This window comes from Fringilla coelebs, assembly GCF_963513975.1.
Source record: "Fringilla coelebs genome assembly, chromosome: 3".
NCBI classification, from domain to species: Eukaryota; Metazoa; Chordata; class Aves; order Passeriformes; family Fringillidae; genus Fringilla; species Fringilla coelebs.
In genome coordinates, this window is record NC_140030.1 from 106,135,694 (window position 1) to 106,159,643 (window position 23,950).

The window sequence follows — 23,950 nt, forward strand, 5'->3', positions numbered from 1 at the left end:
TAGAACACTCTCTGGTATTATTTCTTTCTTGTAAATGCCTGCTGATTGTTCTTTCCAAATAGAGGTGGCCCACTCAGAAGTGGGCTGGTAATTCTACAGGCAGGAAGCCCTGTTGACTGAATAGCAGAGGGGAGAGTAGCAGGGAATAAAAGGTGTTGCACTTTGTGCTAAGAGCTTATTGGAAAAAAGAAGGAATAAATTGGCATCTCATATGTGTAATATTCTGCTTTCCTCCAACAATAGCCTATTTAATTAGAAAGGCTTTTTTATGTCAGCCTGCTCTGGTTTTGTATATGTTAAATGCTATTATAAGTAGATTTAGTTGATGATGTTTCATATTTGGGCTGTAGATAAGGATGACAGGGAATATAGTTCATATGATACTATCACTAACACTTCTCATATGGTTAAACTGGAAAATCTGTTTCTTTTAAGTCCAGTAGGATCCTGCTTACTCAACTGTCCTGTTATTTTTCTAGGAAACAATGCCTCCACCATCCCACACTGCATTTTCTGGCCATCATTTACCATTTGTGGGTTTCACATACACAAGTAGCTGGTAAGTTAAGAGTTCACAAATTGTCTGTTGGCTGGTTACACAGTGTTCTAACTTTCTGTCTTTGAATCCTATTGAACAGTTATCAAAGAATGAGGTTTATTGAGGAAATTATCATAATTAAAATGCTTTCTGTTCAAAAGTATGAGCTCTCTGCAGGTGAAATTTACATACATGTACAGGTCTGTGTACCTGTGCTCAGGGAGGTTTTGATGAGAAAGGTTGTTATTGGAAACTGTATAAAATTACCTGCCCACTACAAAGTTAAGACTAGATGTGTGGACCCCTGCAGAACTTAGTTTGTTAGACTTTAAAACCAATTTTATTTCTAGCCCTTTGACACTTTTGTAAGTCTGAATAGAAATTTTGTAAAAATTACTGCATTTGTTATCTGCTATTAATGTAGAATTTCTTTCACTCATTTCCATTGCTAAACTAAACAGGGAAGTCCCTTGTATGCTTGTTGTTTATGGAATTAAAGAAAGTGTTTACAACCATTGAAAAGACAGGCCTGTTTCTGCTGGGAAAGTGACTATGTCCTAGAATGTCCTAGACTTCAAAAGGATTATTTGCATAAGTAGTAGCATGTGTACATGAGTAGTCACAGCATTTCTGACATGTCCATGCCCTAGTTGTTATGGGATAATTTCATACCATTTTTAGTGATTATTATCTTTAAAGCATTTGTGATACTTGATTAACTATTCTCAAATGAACCACTATTGTCATTTTACTGTCTAAGCTTTTGCTTTTTGCTCTCTGGCTAACATGGAGTGTCCGAAATGATTTTTAATCAGGAGTTATCCACTTCTGTGTAACAAAAAAATGCATTGAGGGGATCAGGCATGCTAGATAAAAATTATTTCAATTTCCAATGAGCACAGTCTTTGATGTTATAATAAATGGCATAGTAATTAACAACTTAAACTGTTTATTGGTTGATGTTTTTATAGCAGTGTTTTAAACCAGGCTGTTGTAAAATCCAATACTATTTCTTTTTTTCCCCCAGTGTGCTTTCAGACCGCAGCTGTCTAAGACTGACAGCTGGACCACCCTCCATGGATCTTGATGCCAGCATTCAAAGAACTTTGGAGGATAGTTTAGCAACAGAAGCTTATGAGAGGAGAATAAGACGTCTAGAACAGGAGAAGCTTGAACTTAGCAGAAAACTGCAAGGTATAGTCATTAAAAAAAATCATTCCATCACTTTTTAAACTTACATTAACCTGCAGTTTTGTAAGGCAATGTGGAAAAATTTAAATATACCTCCTGGAATGCTTTTTAGCAGAAAAGAATTAGTTTTATTATTCTGGTTGACAAATTAAATTTCTGTTACTCTTTATGCCTGAAATACACCATGTATGCAACTTGTGCTAACTTCGTTCTCACTGTACCTTGGCCACTGTGGCATAAATATTTCCTTCTAAGAACTTCTAAGAACTTAGTTGGTCCAGCTGACAATTACTGAAGAATTGGCACATAATAGGTGGAAACTGCCAATTGTAGAATGCGCAGTGCAGGCTCTTTTGGCATGTCTTAATTTATCAGTAGCATCTCTTTGGTCTCCTCAGATGTCAGACACGTTACTCATCCCACTCTCTCCTATCTTCTTCTAGAGTCCACCCAGACAGTGCAGGCTCTGCAGTATTCAACAGTGGATGGCCCAATAACAGCAAGCAAAGATTTAGAAATTAAAAGTTTGAAAGAAGAAATTGAAAAGTTGAAGAAACAGGTAACAGGTATGTTATAAATACTAATGTAAAAGCTGTAACAAAAAACTGTATTTTGTCAAGTTTTTTTTTTCTCCTCAGTTGTAATGCTAGTTTTCCTTGGCTTTATAAAAGTTTTCCAGTCTATTTTTACTTCTCATTTTACCCCTCACTCTCCCAATGTACCTCAACATTTTCTCCAAATTCACTTCGAGTTTTCCAAGTGGCAAAGAGTAGTGCATGAGAGAGGATACAATGGGCTATGAGACTGCACTGCCAGCAGCAGAACTGATCAAAGAAAACTGCCACCAAAATAAGTCCTCCCTACAGTCCTGCATGGCCCCTTCTCAATCTGTGCATTCCCTGTACTCTCTCATGACTTTAATTGACATGATTGAACAAGGAAAATGCTGTTAGAGAGAATTTAATCAGCTTATGATCAGATAAATCAGCGCAAGGTGGGCAACAGAAGCATGTGGGGAAAGGGAGATGAGAGGGAGAAGACCACCTTTCAGCCCTGCTGTCAATGAGCTGTCATTCCTTTCAAAACTGAACATTTATTTTCTTTGCTTCTGAGAGTTCTTGAAGATTTTACCAAAAGTAAAGTTTTGGCTGTCAAGAACCTCAGGACTTTAAGATGGAAAAGTGGTTTTGAAATTTGTGCAGCTAAAATGATTGTTTTTTAAGTTAATGTTATGATGCCTTTCATCAGGACATTGATACTAGTCAAAAAGCAAAGATCTACTTAGCCCAGTATGTGTGTTCTACAGAGGCAACTGGAGATGTTTAGGAAAAGATCCATCTTTTTCCAGCCTTACTTTTCCAGATTCTGGGCAATTCATGTTTTAAGAATGCTGAGAGGAAGGGCTTACACTGCACCACAATATTGAATATAGCTATGAGTGTACCAATTTGCTGTCTGTTTAGCTAATATATTTTTAGCCTGCTTTAAAGGCTAGTATTCAGTATTCTTGATTTGACATTCTGAATTAAGTTAAAGGGAGTTTTTTCTCACAGTGATTCATAGCATAGGAGTCCTGCTATACATCTCCATAATGCTGTCTTTAAAGGTTCTTGAGAGCAGAGACATCTCAAAAAAAAGGAAGAAAGGAAGCACAGCAAGATTTTTTTTTTTTAATTTAGGAAAATTAACAAGAGACTTTTAGGTATCAGGTCTGGAACCAGAGAAACAGGGAGAAAAACCCAACTAATCTTATAGGAAAATTTCTGTGTTTTGTGTGAAATATCAGTCACAAGTCGTGGTAGATACATCCCTATTATATGTCCATATCTTGCCTGAGACAAGAGAAAAACAAACAGCCAGAAATGTTGGAGGAAACTACAAAAAACATTTGTTCTTGTTTGTATTTGTGACAAGACTTCATTCAATTCCTGAAAGTGTCAGGAATGCCAGCAGCAACACCCACTGAAAGAGTAACTTGAACTCAGCTTGCAGACACTCGAGTGGATGTGTCTGGACTCTGCAGCTGCCTTGTGGGGCAGGAAGGGCTATGTGTGAACTGCAGAGTGCAGCTCATAGATTACAGCCTGTTAAAATTGTGTAGTCTGAAAAAAGCCTGTTACAGATACACAGTTGGACAGCTGCTCTGGCGTGATGCAGCAGTTTTGTATTGTACCATAGGCATTTTTGGAGAGGAGCGTGGCTAGCCAGCTCAGGGAGGATCACTCTGGTTTGAGTGATGCCATGTTGGCACTGTATCAGGACAAAGGGTTTTGTGAAATTTTGCTCCAGCCAAGTGTCCCTCCTCTTGTTGCTGTAATGTGGATAAAGACAACGTGATCAGAAATCCCTTCTCTGCAACAATCCTTAGATCAGGTTTTGAGTCTTTGGCACCACTGAAAAGCAATGTTTACAAGAACAGTTTTTGAATGAGACCAATCATTCACAGAAAAACATCAAAATCAGCTTTAAATTGTATTTTATTCTTTACTATTGAGCTGCAACTTAGTTCACTGCTGAAAGTATCACTCAATTCCTTTGGTATTGAAAAAAAAAAAAATAGTAAAGGTGTGGAAACATTCCCCACCACATCTGCTATCCCTTTTGGAATTGAAAAGAAGTCAAAGTCTAATGAAGGTGGTCAATACTGAGAAGTTTTTTCCTAAAGTAATTTTCTGCTTCACACCACATTCATATTTGTGTATTTGTTCTTAGACAGAATGTGTTACTTTTGGAGCTTGGTTTGGAAGTGAATAATGGGATCAAATGAGGAAGATGTAGAGCTGCCTAACCCATCCCCAGTCATTGCACAACTTTGCCAGTACATACTTGTGTGCTTTGTCTGATCCAGCCATTTGTTAGAAAAGACTCATTTGTGCCTTAAGCTGTAACTTATACAAGCAAACTTGATAAAATAAAAAGAGAATTTTCTATTTTACTTGATTTTTATGGAGGTTTTGAGATCGATTTTAGAACTATATTAATGGCAGAATGCAGCAACAAACCAAGTGATGGCCATGTCTGAATGCTTCCAAATATAGGGTAGCTAGTTCCAGGTTTTCTGGGTATCCTTTAAAAGATCTGAGGAACTTCAAGAGCGTTCAGTTCAGGTGCAGAGATGACCTTTTTATGCTTTGGGCTCATCTGTTGAATTATGAAATGTAATGTAATAATATTGCAGTGAGTGTTTGCTTATATTATCTAAAATGTTAGTTACAACTGGGGTGATTAAATGGAAAGTTACCGTTTACAACACATATGTCACACCTAGCTTTTTGTTACATTCTTTAACCTGTTTTACTGCCTTTTCTGAAGCTGTAAGAGTAAACACCTGCTTAAAAAGGTAATAAAAAATAACTCAAAATTGTGTCAAATTCAGGAGTGTCACCGGGAGGGCTTAGAAAAATACATTTTTCTTGTCTATCTGGTTTTCCAGGAAATGACAAGCTAGCATATGCTTTCAATTTTTGAGGTCAAAGTTATAATTTTTGTTCGCTAAGTTACATAGGAGAAAACTTTGAGGAATCTTTAATATTGCCAAATATGTAAAGGGCAGCGATGCAAGAGGAAAACAGAGCTGTGGAACAAAGTAGTTCATGCACAGAAGAGAGATTTATCTTGGCTCACCAGAGCCATATATAAACTTTCTTTTCACTGGTGACTTCAGAGTAGACTACATAAGGAAGGCAGTTAATAATTTCTGGCTTTGAGCTGCATCTTTTATTTAAGTGCATTCTTTTAAATTTTTAAACAAGAGTGACTGAATTAAAACAATAGTGAATATTTTTCTGGGTATAAGCTAATGGTATTAATTTGCTTATAAAATTCTTGTGTTTCAGAAATTAGCCCTCTTAAAAATGTATGTGTTTTTATATTTGATTTCTCCAAGAGCCAGTCTTAGGCTTAAATATATGAAAATGTAGTTAAAGGCTGTTATTAAGAATATAGATGGGTTCCTGTTCTTTGGGTAAATACAAGTGGTCTGAAGACCTGCCCACAACTGAAATAAAAGAAAGCATGTCCAGTGATTTCATAGAACTTGGAATTAACTTACCTTCCTATATATCTTGCTTTGAAGTCTTGTTTTTTAAGTAAAGACTACGAGGCAAAAAAAACCCCACTCACTAGTTAGAAAATTTCAGATGCCATGTTTTATGAGTTTCAGGTTTTCTTGTAGAATTTGAGGGTATTTATATGACATTATTTAACTGTACCATAGAAATATACTGTCACTGTGTAACTGACTGTTGGTAAGAAGCTGGCTGCAATAGTTCTCCCTTATTTATAGTAGTAATAAAGCAGATCACATAAAAACAAGTGGTTTTCACACTAGAAATAAGTAAAATCAGCTGAAGTTAATTTTAAGAGTACTGACAGGAGAACACTTGCCAGCTCTTGAGTGACCCATTATTTTTACTGTTTCTTTTTGGGGGAAATTGGGAGGAGGAGGGAGACTGTTTATAATTACAGTGTAATAAAAGATGTATTATATATTACATCACAGCACATAAAAGTCAAATGTATAGGTTGTGTTAAAGCATACATTACAGAATTATGTATAGAGCACGGTCAATATAATGTGAGAAGACAAGTTATTATCATTTTTGTGTTATATTCCAGCAAGCTGGGACCTTTCATTCTGTTCCCTTAAAAGCAGATAATGGCTGAAACAACCTGCTCCCTTTTCTAAACCAGATAAGAATTTCCTTATTTTGAGATGAAATGGAAACCAGAAAAAATATCGAAGGGGCTTCAAGCAGCTAGGCTATGCTATTGTAGAGTTCTGATTTTTTCCCCTAGAATATTTAGAGTTCTGCTGCTTTTTCTAGAATCTGGTCAGCTAGAACAGCAGCTTGAGGAGGCCAGCACTGCAAGGAGGGAATTGGATGATGCCTCCAGACAAATAAAGGCTTTTGAGAAGCAAGTCAGAACGCTGAAGCAAGAGAGAGAAGATCTTAATAAGGTAAAATCATTTTGTCAGCAACTGTTCTAAACCCTCAAGACTGTTTTATTTTTGTTCATTTTGCTTGTAATAACTTTCAAGTGTAAAACTAATGAGCAGATAACAAGTGTGTAGCATGACCTACTTAGCTTTCTGCCTTTTTTTTGTTGAAGAAAAGGACATTATTTAACACGTTGTCTGTATGACTGCTGGGTGCTCCCTAAGTGATTGCTTCCAGATAGTGAACAACTCCATAATCCAAATTGCATGGTGGCTGCAAAAAAGGTTTTATAGCTTCACATTTAGGTAATAATGATAGGGGTTAGAAGACAGAGTAGAGAAGAACTATTCCAGACAATTTAATCTGAAGTATGGGTGAGACTTTAACAGCGAAAAAAATGTGAAGAATATGGTATAAAGGCTGTGTCACAGAAGTGTTTCCAGAGGGAGATGTGAAAAATTGCCCAAGTATGAAAATTGAAAAGTAATTTGAAATAACTACAGCTAAAGAATACTGGATTTTATTTCTTCTTCTCTATCTCCCTGATCCCTCATTTTCTTATTTATAACATACTGTCTTTCATGGCTCTTTTTTGTGTTTGTTATTAAATCAACCTGTAATCAGGTGTGAAATACATAAAACCTGTTTTTCATTATGATTATATTGGCTCACTATTTTAGAGTCCACACTAAAGTTGATGTGCCAGCTGTGTTTAACGCTGTTTCTTCTGACCCTTAAGGCTCTTAAAATTTTGAAAGCTGCCAATTTGTCCCAGAAAGACCATCTCTCTTCTAAACCAACTCTTAGTGATTAGGACCTCTTTTTAAGAATCTTAGGAACATGTTTAGATTTACATGGATGTCAAGCTGTGCCAAATATTAATTCTTCCACTTGGTGGTTTTTTTATGCTAAAATTTGCTTTTCCTTGCTTCTTTTTTCTGCTCTGGTTTGACTGAACATTATGGAACTATTTAAACTGTTGTGGTCCCTCACTGGTAGTGTGGTGGCACAAATCTAGGGCACAGCAAGGTTTGTGAAGGTATTGTGGTGTGGAGTTATCACTCCACTAGCAGTGTTATTTCATGCTGATGCTTTGGAAAGGATAGTTACCATATATTGCTTTTATTCACTGCAGTGTTTTATTGCCTGAAACTTTCTCTGATATTTGATATTAAGGTACAGTGTATGGAAATCATATTTGCCATTGCAGGCCAGTTTTCTAAAGCTTCTTGAGTAGAAATTTTCATAGAGCAGAGTTTTCCATTCAATTTTAACCATTTAGCAATTGAGATTCTTGTAATTTATTTAAGTAATTATTAAAAACCAATGCTAATGACATTTTTGCATTAAGAAAGCAAGGTATTTTTGTATTGTAATGCAAGTGCTTGAACACCATTGTGTTTACCTGTAATAATGGAGTGGATCTTACTTGGTTTACATTTAAGGAGTTTTACTGACTCTAATAGTGTAAAACATGGCTCTTTCCTTATTTATAGAGGCATGCAATCTGTATTGTAGATGCATTCATGAAATCAAAAAGAATATGTAGTTTCTTTTCACTCTGGAGGAGGTGTTAGATGCTCATCCAAAGACAAAATTGGCCTTGTAGCTTTCTAGGTTTATTACTTAATTCTTTTTTTAAACTGTAGGAACTGGCAGAGTCTAGTGACAGATTAAAATCCCAAGCCAAAGAGCTGAAAGATGCGCACAGCCAGCGGAAATTGGCAATGCAGGAATTCTCAGAGATGAACGAGCGGCTGACAGACTTGCACTCTCAAAAACAAAAGCTTGCCCGCCAGCTCCGAGATAAGGAGGAAGAAATGGAAGTGGTGATGCAAAAAGTAGAAAGTTTAAGGCAAGAGTTACGCAGAACAGAGAGACTTAAGAAAGAAGTAAGTGGTGAGAAGACTGTTTAGACTCTATGAAATAAGTTATATGTAAGGTTTTCTGAGTATTTTTTTAAATTTGTAAATCTTTAACCTTTTGTCTGTTGTTTCAAACAGTACCAATTTTGTTTTCTAAGACTTTGAAGTGTTCAGTTTGATGCTGAAGATTTCTTTCTTATATTGAAAACCATCAGTAGATTTTGAAAAAACCTGCAGAATCCTATCTATTAAAAACGTATGTACTTTTGTAGCTGGAAGTCCAAGCTGAAGCTGCAGCTGCTGAGGCATCCAAAGACAGGAAATTGCGAGAGAGGAGTGAACAGTACTCTAAACAGTTGGAAAGTGAAGTAGAAGGGCTAAAGGTTAGTCTGTTTTGATATTAACACCTGCAAACTTACTAGTCAACTAGGACTTGGATCTGTTTGATTGCTTTCAGATGTAGGACAAAAGAGTTTTGTCAGTCTGTCACTTCACTTGGTGCTGGCTGTTAACACAGGCATGCGTTGCATTATTGCCCAGAAAAATTAACATTTGCCTGATGTGCTGTTTCTTAACCTTGTCTTACCACATTGCTTCCATTAATACTTTGCTTAACTTTACCTGTTAAAAGCTTTTTTATTTTAGCATAGGATGGTTGAATATTTGAAGATAAACCTGCAATCTAGGCAGGTTTCTGTGGAGGTGCTCTGTCTGCTGTGTTGTTCCTCCTGTTTCCTGCACAATGGATACCAACTGATGTAACCATACAGGAACACTTGTAGCACATTCTGCCTCTCAGCCAGAGGATGAGATATTTTAACCCAAGAACAGCATTGAGTGTGAAGACTTTGTTTATATTGATGAGATTGCTCATATGTGCATGTGATTTTAAAAGAAGAAATTTAAGGCAGCCGAGAATGTTAACTGTTATTTTATTCTGTGATTTAGCTTTTTATGCAGTGCTCTAGAGCAGTTAGGCTTTCTCAAAAATTGAATAGAACGTTTTTAATTTACTTAGCAGAATTCTGTTCATTCACAGCAAAATCCTGTTCCAAATGTTTCATGCAGTAGGGTAATTCTAAACTTTTTGGGCAAAATGTGAGATTAGTCCTAATCTGGTCTTAGTTTAAATGAACAACCAAGTCTTTTTTCATTAGAATTCTCTGGGCCACTCATCAACATTAAGCTATGACACCGAAAATTTGATGGTTTTATGCAAACATTCTTCTATTTGGCCTTCCTCTGCTAAAAGAAAATAAGGAATTTATTCAACATGAAATTTGGATTAATGAAACTTCTACTGCTGTGAATTCAGATTGTTATCTGAAAATTAACATGTGTTTCTTCTGCTTCCATGAATCTTCCCCATCAGCAAAGAGTTTGTATGACAGTTTAAGAGGCGAGAAGAATTTGTGGGAGATCTGTTGAGAATAAATGATATGCTGATTTATAACAGCAGGGCAAGTTTGTCAGAAGAGGAAAAGGGAATTTTAGCTTTCTTGGTAATATTTTACAATTCAGTAAGCACACTTTGGATCACGAGCTGCACTGTCCATTCAGTAAAAGCTCTGCATGGCTCCTTAGTTAAATTCAGGAAGCTCTCCTACACAAAAGTGTTTAAAGAAGAAAGGAAGGTTTCTCCAAATGAAGTGATTAGAAGAAAGCATAAATGATGGAAGCTTAAGTGTAAACAGGATGTTGAAAGCTGAATAAAGAGAATTTAGGAAGCATTTTGCAGAGGGTGCTCAGAGTGATTATGGAGAGTTCTTTAAATCCAAAGCAGAAAACCTCAGGAAACTCATGGGTCTGCTTGGGGATGGAAAAGGCAATCTCTGAGCTAAAAGAGCTGTGGCATAAAATGCTCCACAAGTCCTCAGTGTGTCAGACTTCACTGCTGAAGGAGGGGAGATTGCCACCTGGGGTGTTCTTTGCAGCAGGCTGGGCAGATGAGCTGGATGTGTCTGGGATGATTGCAGGGAGCAGGAGGGCTGGGAGGTGAGTCAGATGTGAAGTCACCTGAGGGGATTCTGAAGGAGCTTCAATGAGAAGAGAGCTGCTGGCCAAGATGTGAACCCCCCCTATTCCAGGCAGTTCACTGTGCCGCTGTAACTCTCATTCAGATCCTCTGGGGAGGTGCAGAGGGCTGGGTGCAGCTTCCTCAGGAAAGGAGCAGAGGCTGTGGTAAAGGATAATGTCAGAGTTCATGGGAAGAAGTCAGTGTACCTTCTGTCTGTCCTTCTGTGCAGCACTGACCTGCTGTGGTTCTGCAAACTTGTCAGTCCAATGTGTGGACAGAGGGCATCCTGTGGATATCATGTATTCAGATTTTCAGTAAAATCAGACTCAGTGTTAGTCAGCAGTGTGCCCTGTTAGCTGAGAGGGGTGCATTAAACAGCAGCTGTCAATGTGCCAGGAGGTTCATTATGTCTCAGTTGCACCATTTGTCCATTTGAAATAGGCATGAATGAAAACATCTTTTTGGAATATGTGCTTACATCAATTAAAAATGTATTCTCTGTTTACTATATCTCTCTAGTTCTCCCAGCCAGGGCTTTCTCTTCTACTGCATCATCTCTCTTATGACTGCAATAAAATGAGATAAAAAATGTGCAATTCCCCTAAAACATTTTATGTACCTGCTAGAGGATGTTGCAAAGCCTAAACTTTTTCTGTGCTCCATTACCCTGTATGTGTGAACAATTTAGGATGTTGGGCAGTAACAAACAAATTCCACCCTGCCTGTGCATGAAATAAAATTCTTATGCTGCTTTTTAAAAAAAATCTTTCTTTCTCCAAAGCATCTCCTGTTAGGATGGCATCTTCCTTCTCCAGTTTAGTGTTCTGCCTTCTAAGGGCAGGGTTTTACTCTTAGATCAAACCAGATGGTTGTTTTGATGAGTTAGAGAAAACAGTGCAGTAGCAGCACATCTCTGGCTCGTGCATGTAGGGGGTTTTTGCAGTTTTTTGCTGACACAAACAGCAAGGCCCAGCTTTCTCACAGAATTTGTCATGGTACAAATTCAGCTCATCAGAATGTTCTACAATGACATTTAGCTCTTAAAGCCTGTTCATACATTAGGAATAAAAATTTACCCAAAGCCATGCCAAATTAAGGGTGACTGAGAGGTTTTTAGCATCTCATGGTAAGAATGGACGTATAATTAACAAAATAACCTCAATCCTCTGGAAGGTGTGACAAAGTCACCATAAGGAAGAAGGTTTTCCAGTTACTTGAACTTTCTCAAAACAGTGTTTTCATGAATTTCCTTTCCTTAGAACACCTTTCATTACACATTTTAAAAACCAGAAGAAATTCCAAACCAAATTGTCCATATGTTGACATGAAAAAGTCATTTCCATACTTGAATTTCAGTCCATGTCCTGCCACTATCTCATTTTGAACCTCATCTTACTCCTCTGTGTTATGGCAGGATATTGAGTTTAGTGAGTGCAGCTTTTGGTGCAAATGTGTGTGTATCCTGAAGCCATGTGTAAAAACTGTTGAAATGCCAGAAGACCTCACTAAGAGAGCTATGAAACTGCAAAAAGTGAAGTAATCACTCTTACTGTTTAAAGCTTGTTTATCCTATTAATCCACTATGAGAGAACTGGTCAGTTTGTCAGTTTAAGTAAAATAGGTCGGATTTCCCTCCTAACAGGTTTCCCTTCCCTCCATATAGTGTTTCTGTAGCTAGACTTTAGCCTTCAGTTAAGCCTCTGCTTGTCTTAGTATAGCTTTTCCTTCAGAATATATTATTGTCCCAGTCCTTATTCTGCATTTCTGAAAGTCACTTCAACTTGTTGCTGTCATCTGTGTGAGGGGAAGCATCAAAGTCTTTAATTCTGTGGTCACTTTCTGACTGCATTTAATGGGAGTCAGAATGTGACCAGAGGCCTTTAATGATCAAATTTTCAGTGGCTTGAAAACTATTACTGCACTTAAATAACAAAATAATAGAGTGTCATTCTGATTTATGCTCTTAACAAATTTTGAAATAAATTGAGATAGATGTGTTTAACTCAAGGCTTTAATGGGGTATTTCTAAACAAAGGTTTTGGAATATTGAGTTGTTATTAAGTATAATTTTCAGCATTCTTGACTGTTAATTTGGGGCTGTTTATTTTAGCAAAAACAGGTTGGTCGCTCACCTGGGGTAAGCAGTATAGAACACCAGCAAGAGATCACTAAATTAAAGGCAGACCTGGAAAAGAAGAGTGTTTTCTATGAAGAGGAACTATCTAAACGTGAAATGATGCATGCTAATGAAATAAAAAGTCTGAAGAAAGAACTGCGGGATGCAGAGAGCCAGCAGCTTGCCCTCAAGAAGGAGATCATGGTTTTGAAAGACAAATTAGAGAAAACCAGAAGAGAAAAGTGAGTATTGTATGAAATTTACCTTTTCTTAAACCTTTGCAATCTCCTAGTATTGTTCCAAGCACACTGTCACTTCCTTAAGTGTAATGCAGATTGTTGCATTTTGGCTGAGCTGATAGCAGGGTTAAAACCAGTCACCTTTAAAAACACAACAGAACAAAAAGCTCCACATCCTTGTACTGAAACAGTTAATTTTGCCCCAGAACTGTTTTAGTGGCTGACCATTCCAAGGTATGTAACTTGAGTTACAGACTTGCAGCTCGGGGTAAGTTGACCCCTAAAGCTTATGTTGCACTTTAAAACAGTTTCTCGACATTTTTCTTTTATTTGGTATTTTCATCTTTTGATGCAAAACTAATGTGTTAGAGATCAAGTATTGTTTACATTTCTGCCAGCACAGGAACAGTCACTTCATGTGAGCTGAGGCTAATCCATGCTGGGTTCCATCCAGCGTTAACATCAGTCAGCAGACTACTGTGGGCGTAAGCTGCTTTATCTCTCCTGACATGGTAATTTGTCAGACCTGCTTTTTTCTCTCCCACATGGTGGAGCTTATAACTGGCCTTGAGATTGTTCCTTGAGGCATTCATCAATAAAAGCAAGTTTTTCTGTTGGATGGTGTAGTAGTGGGAATAAGTTATAAACTGAACATGCTCGTGTTCATTCATAAAAAATTCAGAATGCTTCGTAGACACTAATGTAGATGAGTCTTTTTGCTGCTGTAGCAAGATGGCAGATGTGAGAAACCATGGAGAAGTCCCTGCTGGGAGCTTAGCCAAACTATAGCAAGACCTTTAAATCTAAGTAGTAAATTAAATACAATTTTTTTCCAAAAAGTTTATGCAAATAGAGGTGGAAACACTGTATCTCTGGTGAATTGTACTCAGCAGGGATCATAGATCATACAGCTTAGAATGCAGTGCATGAACTGTTTCTTCCTAGCATGCAGCTATTCACTAGGCTGGACCTACTAACAGCACAGGAGTTTGCTGCTTTGTCCTGGGCGGAGAGGTGAAACCTGCCTCAGCAGCATGTTTTCATTGTGACATGACTTCATGGTCATGCTGACCAATGAGTTACAAAGGCACAAAAGGCTGTTCTGTCTTGTAACATAGAAAGGTGATGGTATGGCACTCTTTTAAGTCTGGCAGTGTCTCAGAAGGAGAAATATTAAATAAAGAATCATGAATACTGCTTTCTGCAGGTTAAACTGTTTGAAAGGATCATACCTGCAAGCAGGTAACCAAATGAAAAACTCCTTCTTTCCCAATTCTAATGTTGCACAGCTGCAGGCATTGTCACTAGATGTCCATTCTAGCTATTTCATAAACTCTCCTTCAGTCTGGTCTCTGTCAATAAAAAAAGAACTGGGTACAAATCTACAGTGGGTGCTGTCATACAGTGGGTGTGTGTTTCTGTGTGTGGTTCAAGTGTTTGTGTGAGAGAAGGATTTGAAGTGTGAGCAGAAATGTGTCACCTAACCAGTACCCAACACTTGGCTCCTCCTGGCAAGGGCTGCAGCACCATGTTCAGTCAGGTGTCCAAGCACTGACCAGTGCTTGGGGAAGGCCTGATCTTACCTAAACAAACCTGCAAAATCTCATACAAGCATTAGGATTCCACAGAAAGGCAGAAGTCCACTGTTCAGGTTATGCTATGGTTTGACTTCTGCAGTTTAGAAGGGAAGCTTAAGCATTAGGAATGCAGGAATTGCTGTTGCTACTCAATATTTGGTAGTTTTCCTTAAAAGAACATAGGTTTTTTGTGTCTTCTTATCCATATTGATGTTAGCTTTTGTAGTCTGGCATGAAAAGCTTTTTGTGAGTCTTCCAGTAGAGAGGTGTTGAATGTAAGCACTGAAGAGGAAGCACCTGGAGGCTTTGTGCTGAAATAAGGGGAATTATTTCAACAATAGGCTTGGGGTGGGTGTGGAGTTGAAGTGTGCTTATACAGTTTGGCAAAAATATTTTAGTAGTCTAAAAATAATCATCAGTGCATATTAAAAAAGATCTTGGTAAGAGGATGTGGTTGTATTACTGTGTAAGATGAGTGAATTACATAGGTTATTCTAAGCAAGGATCAGGAGGAGCTTTGACAAAACGTGTATGTCGATTTTTGTGTAACTTGCACCTTGGTGGGTTCTATTTTGCATTTTTTAAATAGATATTCTGCTTTGTTTCCTTTCATTTTAAGCTTTCTAACTTTTGCTATTTCCAAAGCACAAGTCTTCAAGGGAGATTACCTTCCTGTACAAAATAATTGCATTTTGCTGGAGTCTCATAAACTGCATGCTATTAAAGTTGGAAGCAGAAGAGCACAGTATCAGGCCAGTGATCTGTGTAGCACTAAATTCCATTTCTTACCATTGTCATTAGGAAGTATTTCAGAAGAAGATGCAAGAAACTGTGTAAAATAAATCACATTTGTAGAAACTTCTTCTAGGCCTGTCATTTCATGATGGATTTATAAAGCAGAGAACTTTATAGAACAGTATTTGCTGGTTTTAAATTGTATGATATAAAGAAGCCTGGGGGCTGGTGTTTGTTTCAGGTCTATTTTTCTTGGTTTCAAAGCAGTAAGATAAAATATTTGGCCACTTTGTACAGATGCAATAAAGAGCTGGAGTGACAAAGTGATACCATAAAGCAGTATTTCACTTTGCTTGCATGTGGTTTGCTGCAGTTCTACTGATAAAAAGAAAGCTGGGCTGTGTATATTTTCTTAACTTGAAGAGGAGACACACAGCTAATGTTAGATGAGAGAGGAAGTTTGATGGGAGAGGAGGATGCCAGGCTTCAAAGCAGAAACATTATTTTGATCTTGCTGCTTGTCCAAGGTACATCCATGGAGTCTGTCACAGTTCTGTTGTTTGTTGAGGGGCTGTTTGGGTGTGATGGATTATACCCACATTCTCCTCTGTTTCAAATTTATCTTCATTTCTGTATTATACTGTCGCAATCTGACTTACTTGGGTAATCACAATCACCAGCAGAATTAAGAATGTAAAATATAGAAAATTACAAACATGTTGGGCTCTTTCACTAATCCATAGTGTCCTTAATCCACTGCCATTTATGGCTGCTTTGAGCCCTAAAGCCTTAAAGGAATAAATTTAAGACAAATACTGAAAAAAATTCCTAATCAAACCCACAAAAGCTGCGTGAAAGAAGTCCATTAAAAGTTAGTTTGGTCTTCTGTCTGCAAAATTAGCTTTGAATCTATGCCTTGAAAACAGAAGCAGGAGCTGTTATTAATTCCTATGACAGCCAATGCTTTAATCTCTTCCTGCCTTTTCCCTATACTGCTCATCATATGCATGGAATCTGTTGATATAGAAAAGGAGTGGTGGTGAATTTCAAACTTGGCATTGAAACAGTGAGATAGTATGTAACTTCACTAGGATGAAGTGTTATGTTTCAAAGGACGCCTGGCAACCTAGAATTTCACCATAAGTCTGACATGTTGTACTAGATTTCAAAGAGTGGTTGAAGCACTAAATGAATTTCAAATTAAGAGTAGGAAATTCAAAGCAGCATTGCTCTTAACTGGGTATTCACTGTAACTGGTATTTCTCATCTTTGGAGAGTGTTCTCTCAATTATGCAAAGCTGTAGTAGTTTTGCATCTCAGAAAAAGAAGCAAGAATGTAATTTATGTTTGCATTGTGTAAAATTCTGATCAGTATCTAGAAAAAAAAAATTAGAGTGCTCAAGACAGGCTTTCCCCTGGATTTTAATTTTACAGAGTTAACCTTTAATACTGGGCACTTTTTCAAGTCTTTTCAGACTGGACAGTGGTATTTGCTGAGTGGATATTTTCTGTATCTGTGGCATTTATAGTATAGTTCTGTCAACCTACTGAGGAACTTTGTGCCAGTGACCTGAATAGTTGGTAAAAAGGTGATAGAGGAGACAAGGCTAGTGAATCTGAAAACAGTAGCTGCAAGGTGGGTGTTACACATCTGAAACATTGCTGTGCACCACTTGAAGGAAATTCCATGGGGTTTTTGGCAAACAGAGGGCCTGCAGCTTTGTTTGTTTTCAGATTCTCACATTCATTGTGCAAGATCAAAGTTGATATTAAGCAGAATCAGCCAGGGATTCTCCTTAGCTGGATGACATATATGGGAGAAGGGAAGGTTTGCGGGAAGCAGCTACTGTGAGACTTTCTTAGATAGAATGTTCCACACTTGCTGTAGAATCTGGTGATGTTAGGAATGTGAAAGTTATCCATCTACTTTTTGCTCATAGTGAGTAGATGATACCTGAGTTAACAGTTCACATATGACTTCTGGGCTGTTCTAAATTGCCCAAAGACTAGCCCATATATGCTTTTCTCATCAGAGACCCAGCCCTGAGTGCTCTGATTTAGCTTCTGTATGCCCTGGTTCCATGTGGTCATTTTTGCCTTTCATTCTGTGTGAAACTTGGAATTATAGAAAGGTGTGTTACAATAATGTTCATGTGAGCTGAGAATGTACCCTGAGCATTTTACAATGTCGACGCATTCTTTGGTCTGCTCATTGTTTAAAGGATACATCTGAAGAATAAAATTTGTGTAAGTGGGTTGATAAACATTGGCTTGGTGGAGCTCTGTTAATTCTGTACTGAGGGATTCTGTTTTAACTCTGAAATTCAACAGGCTGCTTGCAATCCTAAGATAGTGGTTTATTAAACTGCTTGATTTTAATAGCCGGTGCTATTATCAACGTAGTGCTTCCCTTCAACATGTGTGTGCATTGATCTCTTTGTGTTTAAATGAATAATGGGGTGAGTTAGAATAGAAAACTTTGTAATTCTGCTTCACTTTATTTCTTAGCCAAAGTGAAAGAGAGGAATTTGAAACAGAGTTCAAACAAAAGTATGAACGAGAAAAGATTCTGCTGACAGAGGAAAACAAAAAACTTACAAATGAACTTGATAAGGTAAGTGCTGATTAGTTGAGCCCTGAATTTTCAACTATTCTATGTTCTGTACAAGTTGGACAATATGGAGCTGCATTGGTTATTACTAACTCTTAACTGAAAGCAGAAATTGATGTTACACAAAAAATTGGTGATTAATATTAGATTTGAATGGAGTATCCACATGCATCTGAACCTGAGAAGGCATGTGCATATATATATATATATATATATATATGCATGCATATATGAGTATTTATGTGTGGGAATGGAATTAGACGGGCTTACATTTTGGTAAGATTAATTCTAGACAGCACTGTAAGGCAACAATAAAGGATTATTTCATTGTATGACCCAAATATAAAAATACATAGTTAATGATGTGATTACTTAGAGTACATTTGCATGTCAATCGTTTGAAATACCAGGGCCCCTCCTACCCTTTGAGATTAAGTGTTACTTTGAGACACTAAAAAAATACAAATGATAAGGCGTATTATCACACAAATGAAGTGTGTTAAGCAAGAAATAATTATGATTCGTGCATTTGGATTGTCTCTTTATTGTTCATTTTGACAGGTTATTCAAGTTCATTGTGCATTATCCAAGTCTTGCTAAACTTGTCTGTTCCTTTTGTAATGCAATAGATTTTCTAAAAATATGATGAAGGTACAATGTTCTTCAAAGTAAGCATGTTTGCATGTCTGTGCTCAAATTACAGTATATTTTCATACCAGTATAAGACAGACAATATAGATGCCTATAGGTAGGCTTAGTCCAAGAAAACTGAGAAGGAGCCTAGTCACTTGGATAGTTTTTCTGCTCTCTCTCTCTTCCCCCATTACCTTTGTATTTTTCTTGTCAAATGACATATAATAAGTAGGGCTATTTAAATTATAAGCCCATTGAAATGATAAATAGGGTGTGGAGTTATTCATATTTGGAGTAAAAAAAGCAAAATCGATTTTAAATTGGCCATTCTTTTATCATTTTGAATTGTTAATATATTTCAATACTAAAAGAAGCTTTCACCTGAGATTTCATTCTCCTAAGCAGGCCTTCCTCTAAAGTCTATCTGGTCTCTGATTCCAATTTGACTCTCTGAATAATTACTTCACATAATGAAGGTTTAGTTCCCAATACCAGCTTGGTTTAGCTGTGCCTTTTGTCTTGCAGAATGTGCCTGTATGAATGGCAGCAATTTGAATGAGAGAGGTTAATTGCTAGGTATAACATATTGTACGTGGAGATGTGCATTTAATTTCAATTTCCCTGTCTGCAAGTAAGTCAAATGTAAAATAAGGGAATGTGAGACACCTGGAGAATCTCAGGACTGTCTCATGCCTGTATCTGTTCAGTCTCTCTCTCCATGGTTACTAAACAAGGGAGAGGTTCAACAGTCTTATCTGAGCCATAACGATTTTTATGCCTTTGCTTTGCTCTTCTAGTGTAGATTTTTCTATACAGAACATTCCACACCTATATGGTGCAAAGCAGAAACCTTCTAAGAGTTTTACAGGTATTTGGAGACTAATTCTCAGAAAACTTATTAAATTGATAGAGTAAAAATGTTGTTCAAGTCCTTAAAAGTGGCTTTTCCGTACAGCTAAGGTTATACAAGAAGAGATTCTTATACACGGTTATATAAGAAGGTGTTCTGGCTTTTATTGTTACATGGTGTTTATTGTGATGACCAGTATCAATTTCTAAAGCAGATGCAAGGTGTGGGAGAGGGGAGCACATGGTTTTGAGTCTGCAGAGATGGAGTCACAGCAGTTTATACTTTTAACAAGTTGTTTAAATTCTCCTTCAGCTCACCACCATGTTTGAGAGGCTGAGTATGAATAATCGGCAGCTGGAGGAAGAGATGAGAGACCTGGCTGATAAGAAGGAGTCTGTGGCTCACTGGGAGGCCCAAATCACTGAGATCATCCAGTGGTGAGTGCTCTGCTCTCATGGCATGACAGAAACCCCTCAGTATGTGGTGGGGCTGGTGCTGAGTTTTTGTCTTTGAACATGGCACTTGGAAGTGCTGAGGTGAAACCTCACACCCGTCTGGGATTCTGCTGGGGTTTTGGCTGAGATTTTAATAATATACAAATCCAGAAAATTGTGTTCCTCCTTAAAGAGTGAAAGTGTCTCACCAAATAGAGCTTTTCAAAGTGCAGAAGAATCATGGCCTTTGGGTGTGGCTTGTGGCTGTGGAAGAATGCTGAAAGGAATCATGTGCTGAGCTCACGCCTCCAAGAGGGAACAAGCCTGGGAAAAGCAGTGGCTGAGTGTTTGTGTCTCAGCTTTAATTTCCTTCATCTGCTTGGCATGTGGCAGAATGAAACAAATACAGTGCAACTTTTATGTGATTTTTTACAAGGAGAGTATTTGAGACTGTACCACAAATCCAGTCAAGTGATGTTTGTAATGGTACTTCTGCTAAATAATGATGTTATCTTTCTAGAGTCTTCTGTCCAATTCTATTAAATTAAAGAGAAGAAAAAAAAAAGGTTCAAACAACTAAGAGAAAAAGATTGTGTATTCTGAGTTTTTCACCTGTCTTTATTTTTCCTCTTCATGCTTCTTTATCTCCCCTCACCTTTAATGGTCCATTACAGTGTTTCACATCTACAAAACCAGTTTGCATTCAGACATATTATTTTACAGATGATTCATTTCTAGGAAGACTTCATCATGATATACTAGTGTTTTTCTGTTACTGATTGATTATTCCCTCCCCCTGTTTTTCCTATCTCATGTTAGTGAAAAAAATCTAATTTGTTGTGACCAGGCAAGGTTTTAGACTAGGTTTTAGAGAAACCTAGTTTGGTATTGTTGTCCTGTTAGTTCAGTTTTGTTGTCCAGATCTAGAAAAGTTTGGCTTTTCAGTAGTGCCATGGGAATTTATAACAAGGCATAAGGGCCATCCTCTGGGTTTCCAGTGTGTTTTAAACAATGTTTGTTGCATAGAAGTAATGTAATGCTGATCTGTGTTATGAAGTCCAGTTTGTCTCAAGGTATTGTATTTGTAGCAGAAGTTAAAAAATGTAAAAGGTCCACTTTGTGTGTGTTCCTTTTAAATTTTGTCTCTCATAACAGTGATAGTAGCGGACAACCTGAGTCACAAAATTTTTTTTAAAATATTTAATTGGTAGTATAACCAGCTTTTAATTTCTGGCCAACTGGAAATGTTTATTCAGGGAAAAATAATCAAGGTAACAAGTGAGACAAGTCTATAATTTCACATCCCTTATTGCTTTAAGGTAGTGCTTATCTGTCATATTGCACCTGGGTAATCAAACACAACTTTTCAGATTTACATGTAAAAAACACTCATATAGCTTGACAGTTATAGGAAAAGACAAATCAGAATTAATTGTGGATTGTTCCTCTTAATGCAATGTAAAAATGTACCAACAGCCATTAAGAATATACCTTCTCCTTTACTTTCTGAGAGTATTTAATATTTTAAGATGTATTACTGATGTGATTCAGGCAAATGATAAAGCATTTTTCATGTTAGGGATGTCACTGTAAAGGGTAAAAGGGTTTGGGCTTCAGTTTTTTATTATCTCTGAAGATACTTAGTGAAGAAAGATCAGGAACATGCAAAACAACTTTTTGAATAACAAGCATCATTTTACTGATCCCTTTCGATAACATAGTGTCTTCTAAATAGTACAGAACCAAAAATTAAAGAATTATGTGAAAAGGAAAAAATAGAAGTACTGAAGGCAAACATTAAGGGAATTTTAAAAGTCTGGCTTGGTTCCAGTTTTTCATCACTAAACACATCTCAATTTTCCTTCCATACTTTTCTCTGCTTATGTTAAATTTTTTTCAGCTATGTGAGGCCTTATCTTAGGTCACATTTTTTCCTTGTTATGTTTAGATTTTTCCATGTGTTACTTAGATAATCTGGTCATGTCCATCTGCTATGCTTAGAATTTAGCACTGAAACTAGGGCCTTCTCTGGGGAACATGGCTGCTGTATGAAGTATTTAAACATCTATTATAATGATAAATATTTTAAAATAAAAAAAAGCCCCACCTATTTTTGGAGAAAACTAGTCTTATTTAATCACTCTCAAGCCTGTGTTTCCCTCAGAGGACCATGAAATTCAAGTCTGTACCTGTCCACATCTTCAGTGTGACAATGGAATGCCTTGGAGCTAGCAAAGTAGGGGAGAATTTGTGGGCTCCCTCTTCAAAACTTAACAGATTTCTCATACAATATTGCATTAAATTATGTACTATGGGTACATTATTTCCAGAAAGGATAGGAGGCAGTGGAAGGCATTAGTCACTGGGTTTGTAAACAGTTTGTTCAAAACCTGTAGTAGTTCAAGGGACTTGTTTTAGCCCTCCTTGGGGTAACACAAGCCCAAGAAGTCCCTGCATTCTTTTAAGTGCTTTGTCATCTAAAGGATACCTCTCAAGAAATTACTTTGAATTCACACTTCAGATGGTTAAGATTCGTCACTTTCTTCATGATTCCTGGGGCCCTTCTAAACTGCCATTTCTCTCAGATTTTATAATTTGTGAGTAATTTTAATGGCTTTTCACATTCCCTTTAGCTTTTCCCTGCTTTCTTACTCAGCATTATTGCATCTTTAGGAATAATGTATGCAAACCTTTTAATCTTGGTCAAGATACCATAAACAAGGCAATATTTTAATATAAACACTTGAATCAGACTTTCACTGCAAATTCTATTGTGGACTCAACAGACCCTCACGGATCATTCAGCCTTAATGGAGCTATTATATTGATGAGTTTATATTAGCCAAATCACTCATCATTCCTTGACAAGAGTAAGAAATAGTGAAGCTTTTATAGTGGGCTATAAATTTTCCTGTGGGAGATGGGAAAGAGATTAATTGCACTGGAGGTTAATGCAGTCACTTGAAAAAGGAATATTTTAAATAGCTGAGGTACCGTATTTCTGTGCTGTGCAGAAAGGAGGTCACTGGAAATCTTGGTAGGGATTCCCAGTGTACTTGGCAAGAATCTTGGCCTGGGAGGGATTAATCTAACCTAGTTGTACAAGTCCTAAGGTAGACAATTCAATAAATCCCATGACTAGTACTCTAGAAGTCTGGTTTTCTCACCACAGGTTGGAAAGGAAACCTACACAACTCATATCAAATGGATAATTCTGGGTTGTTGAGTATGTTTATGTGGATGAGCTAAATCCTACCAGTTTTACCTACAGAGTGGATGTTAGGCTTAGATTCAGCTGCCCAGAAGCTGTCACAGTTGTTTACCACAATATTTAGTTAATATTTTCCTTATCGACCAGGTTTTTTGTGCTATTGTTGGTTTTATCTTAATTGATCTCATTGAAAAAACCCCAACACAAAACCACCACCAAAAGGAAAAAAAAAAAGCCAAAAGAACCAACTACCCCCTCCCAACACTTCTAAACTAAATCAAACCTTAAAAAGCCCCAAAATTTGGTTTGAGTTTTTTTGGTTCTTTTAAAATCTGTTTGCTCTCAGAAAAAGAAACCACACACAAATTGTGAAGAAAATATAGCAAAAATTCTGTGCAACTTCAACTGTTAAGAAACTCAAGGCATGTAAAATTCTGAGGTGTGCTATGTTTGAGGTAAGAATAGTCAGAAGTTAATTATGTCTAAAAGAGAAATTCTGGGGGACAGGGTGAAATTTCAGGGCTTGGGAGCAGAGGGAAGTGTTAAAAATTTTTAAGGAAATATTTTTAAAAGACAGATTTTATTGGAGACACCAGGGGAAAAATTAAAAATTAAGTTGGAGACCTTGAGCATAGTGGTAAAACAACCGAAATTTAAAAGCATTGAGAGCATAGAGGAGTCATGACTGTCAGATTTCCTTGGGGTTTTTAAATCAGGTTAAACAGAGCTTGCTGTAAGACACCAGGACTTTAAGAACACTTCTGTTGAGCAAAATTCTTTAGTCCTTTGGGTCCATTTTGTATTGTAAAGAATCCCAGCTGGACACCCAGTCGGACCTCCTGAGCATCCTGACAAACACCATACAGGTAGCAGCCAGTGGTTATGTGAAGGTTGTCATGATATTGGCTCCAGCCAAAAAGTTACGTTTAATTTTACAGGAATTTGTACCATAGTGCTTTTCTGGGTTCTTTGCATTAAGGAACTAAATAAGGG

General features: G+C 37.2%; 1 protein-coding gene across 7 annotated transcripts in view; it reads left to right on the forward strand.

The window, feature by feature from the left end:
• CDC42BPA (CDC42 binding protein kinase alpha) overlaps positions 1 to 23,950 on the forward strand; it is a 184,673-nt gene that overhangs the window by 108,078 nt on the left and 52,645 nt on the right. For 5 of the 7 annotated variants that reach the window (XM_084203496.1, XM_084203492.1, XM_084203490.1 and 2 more), the window contains 9 exons: positions 480 to 559; positions 1,566 to 1,732; positions 2,173 to 2,295; positions 6,556 to 6,689; positions 8,319 to 8,561; positions 8,807 to 8,917; positions 12,662 to 12,909; positions 17,727 to 17,832; positions 19,625 to 19,749. In XM_084203496.1, the coding sequence (XP_084059622.1) occupies positions 480 to 559; positions 1,566 to 1,732; positions 2,173 to 2,295; positions 6,556 to 6,689; positions 8,319 to 8,561; positions 8,807 to 8,917; positions 12,662 to 12,909; positions 17,727 to 17,832; positions 19,625 to 19,749 (1,337 nt within the window). The remainder of the gene's footprint in view (positions 1 to 479; positions 560 to 1,565; positions 1,733 to 2,172; positions 2,296 to 6,555; positions 6,690 to 8,318; positions 8,562 to 8,806; positions 8,918 to 12,661; positions 12,910 to 17,726; positions 17,833 to 19,624; positions 19,750 to 23,950) is intronic. The other 2 variants (XM_084203494.1, XM_084203495.1) reach the window with 2 other exon arrangements.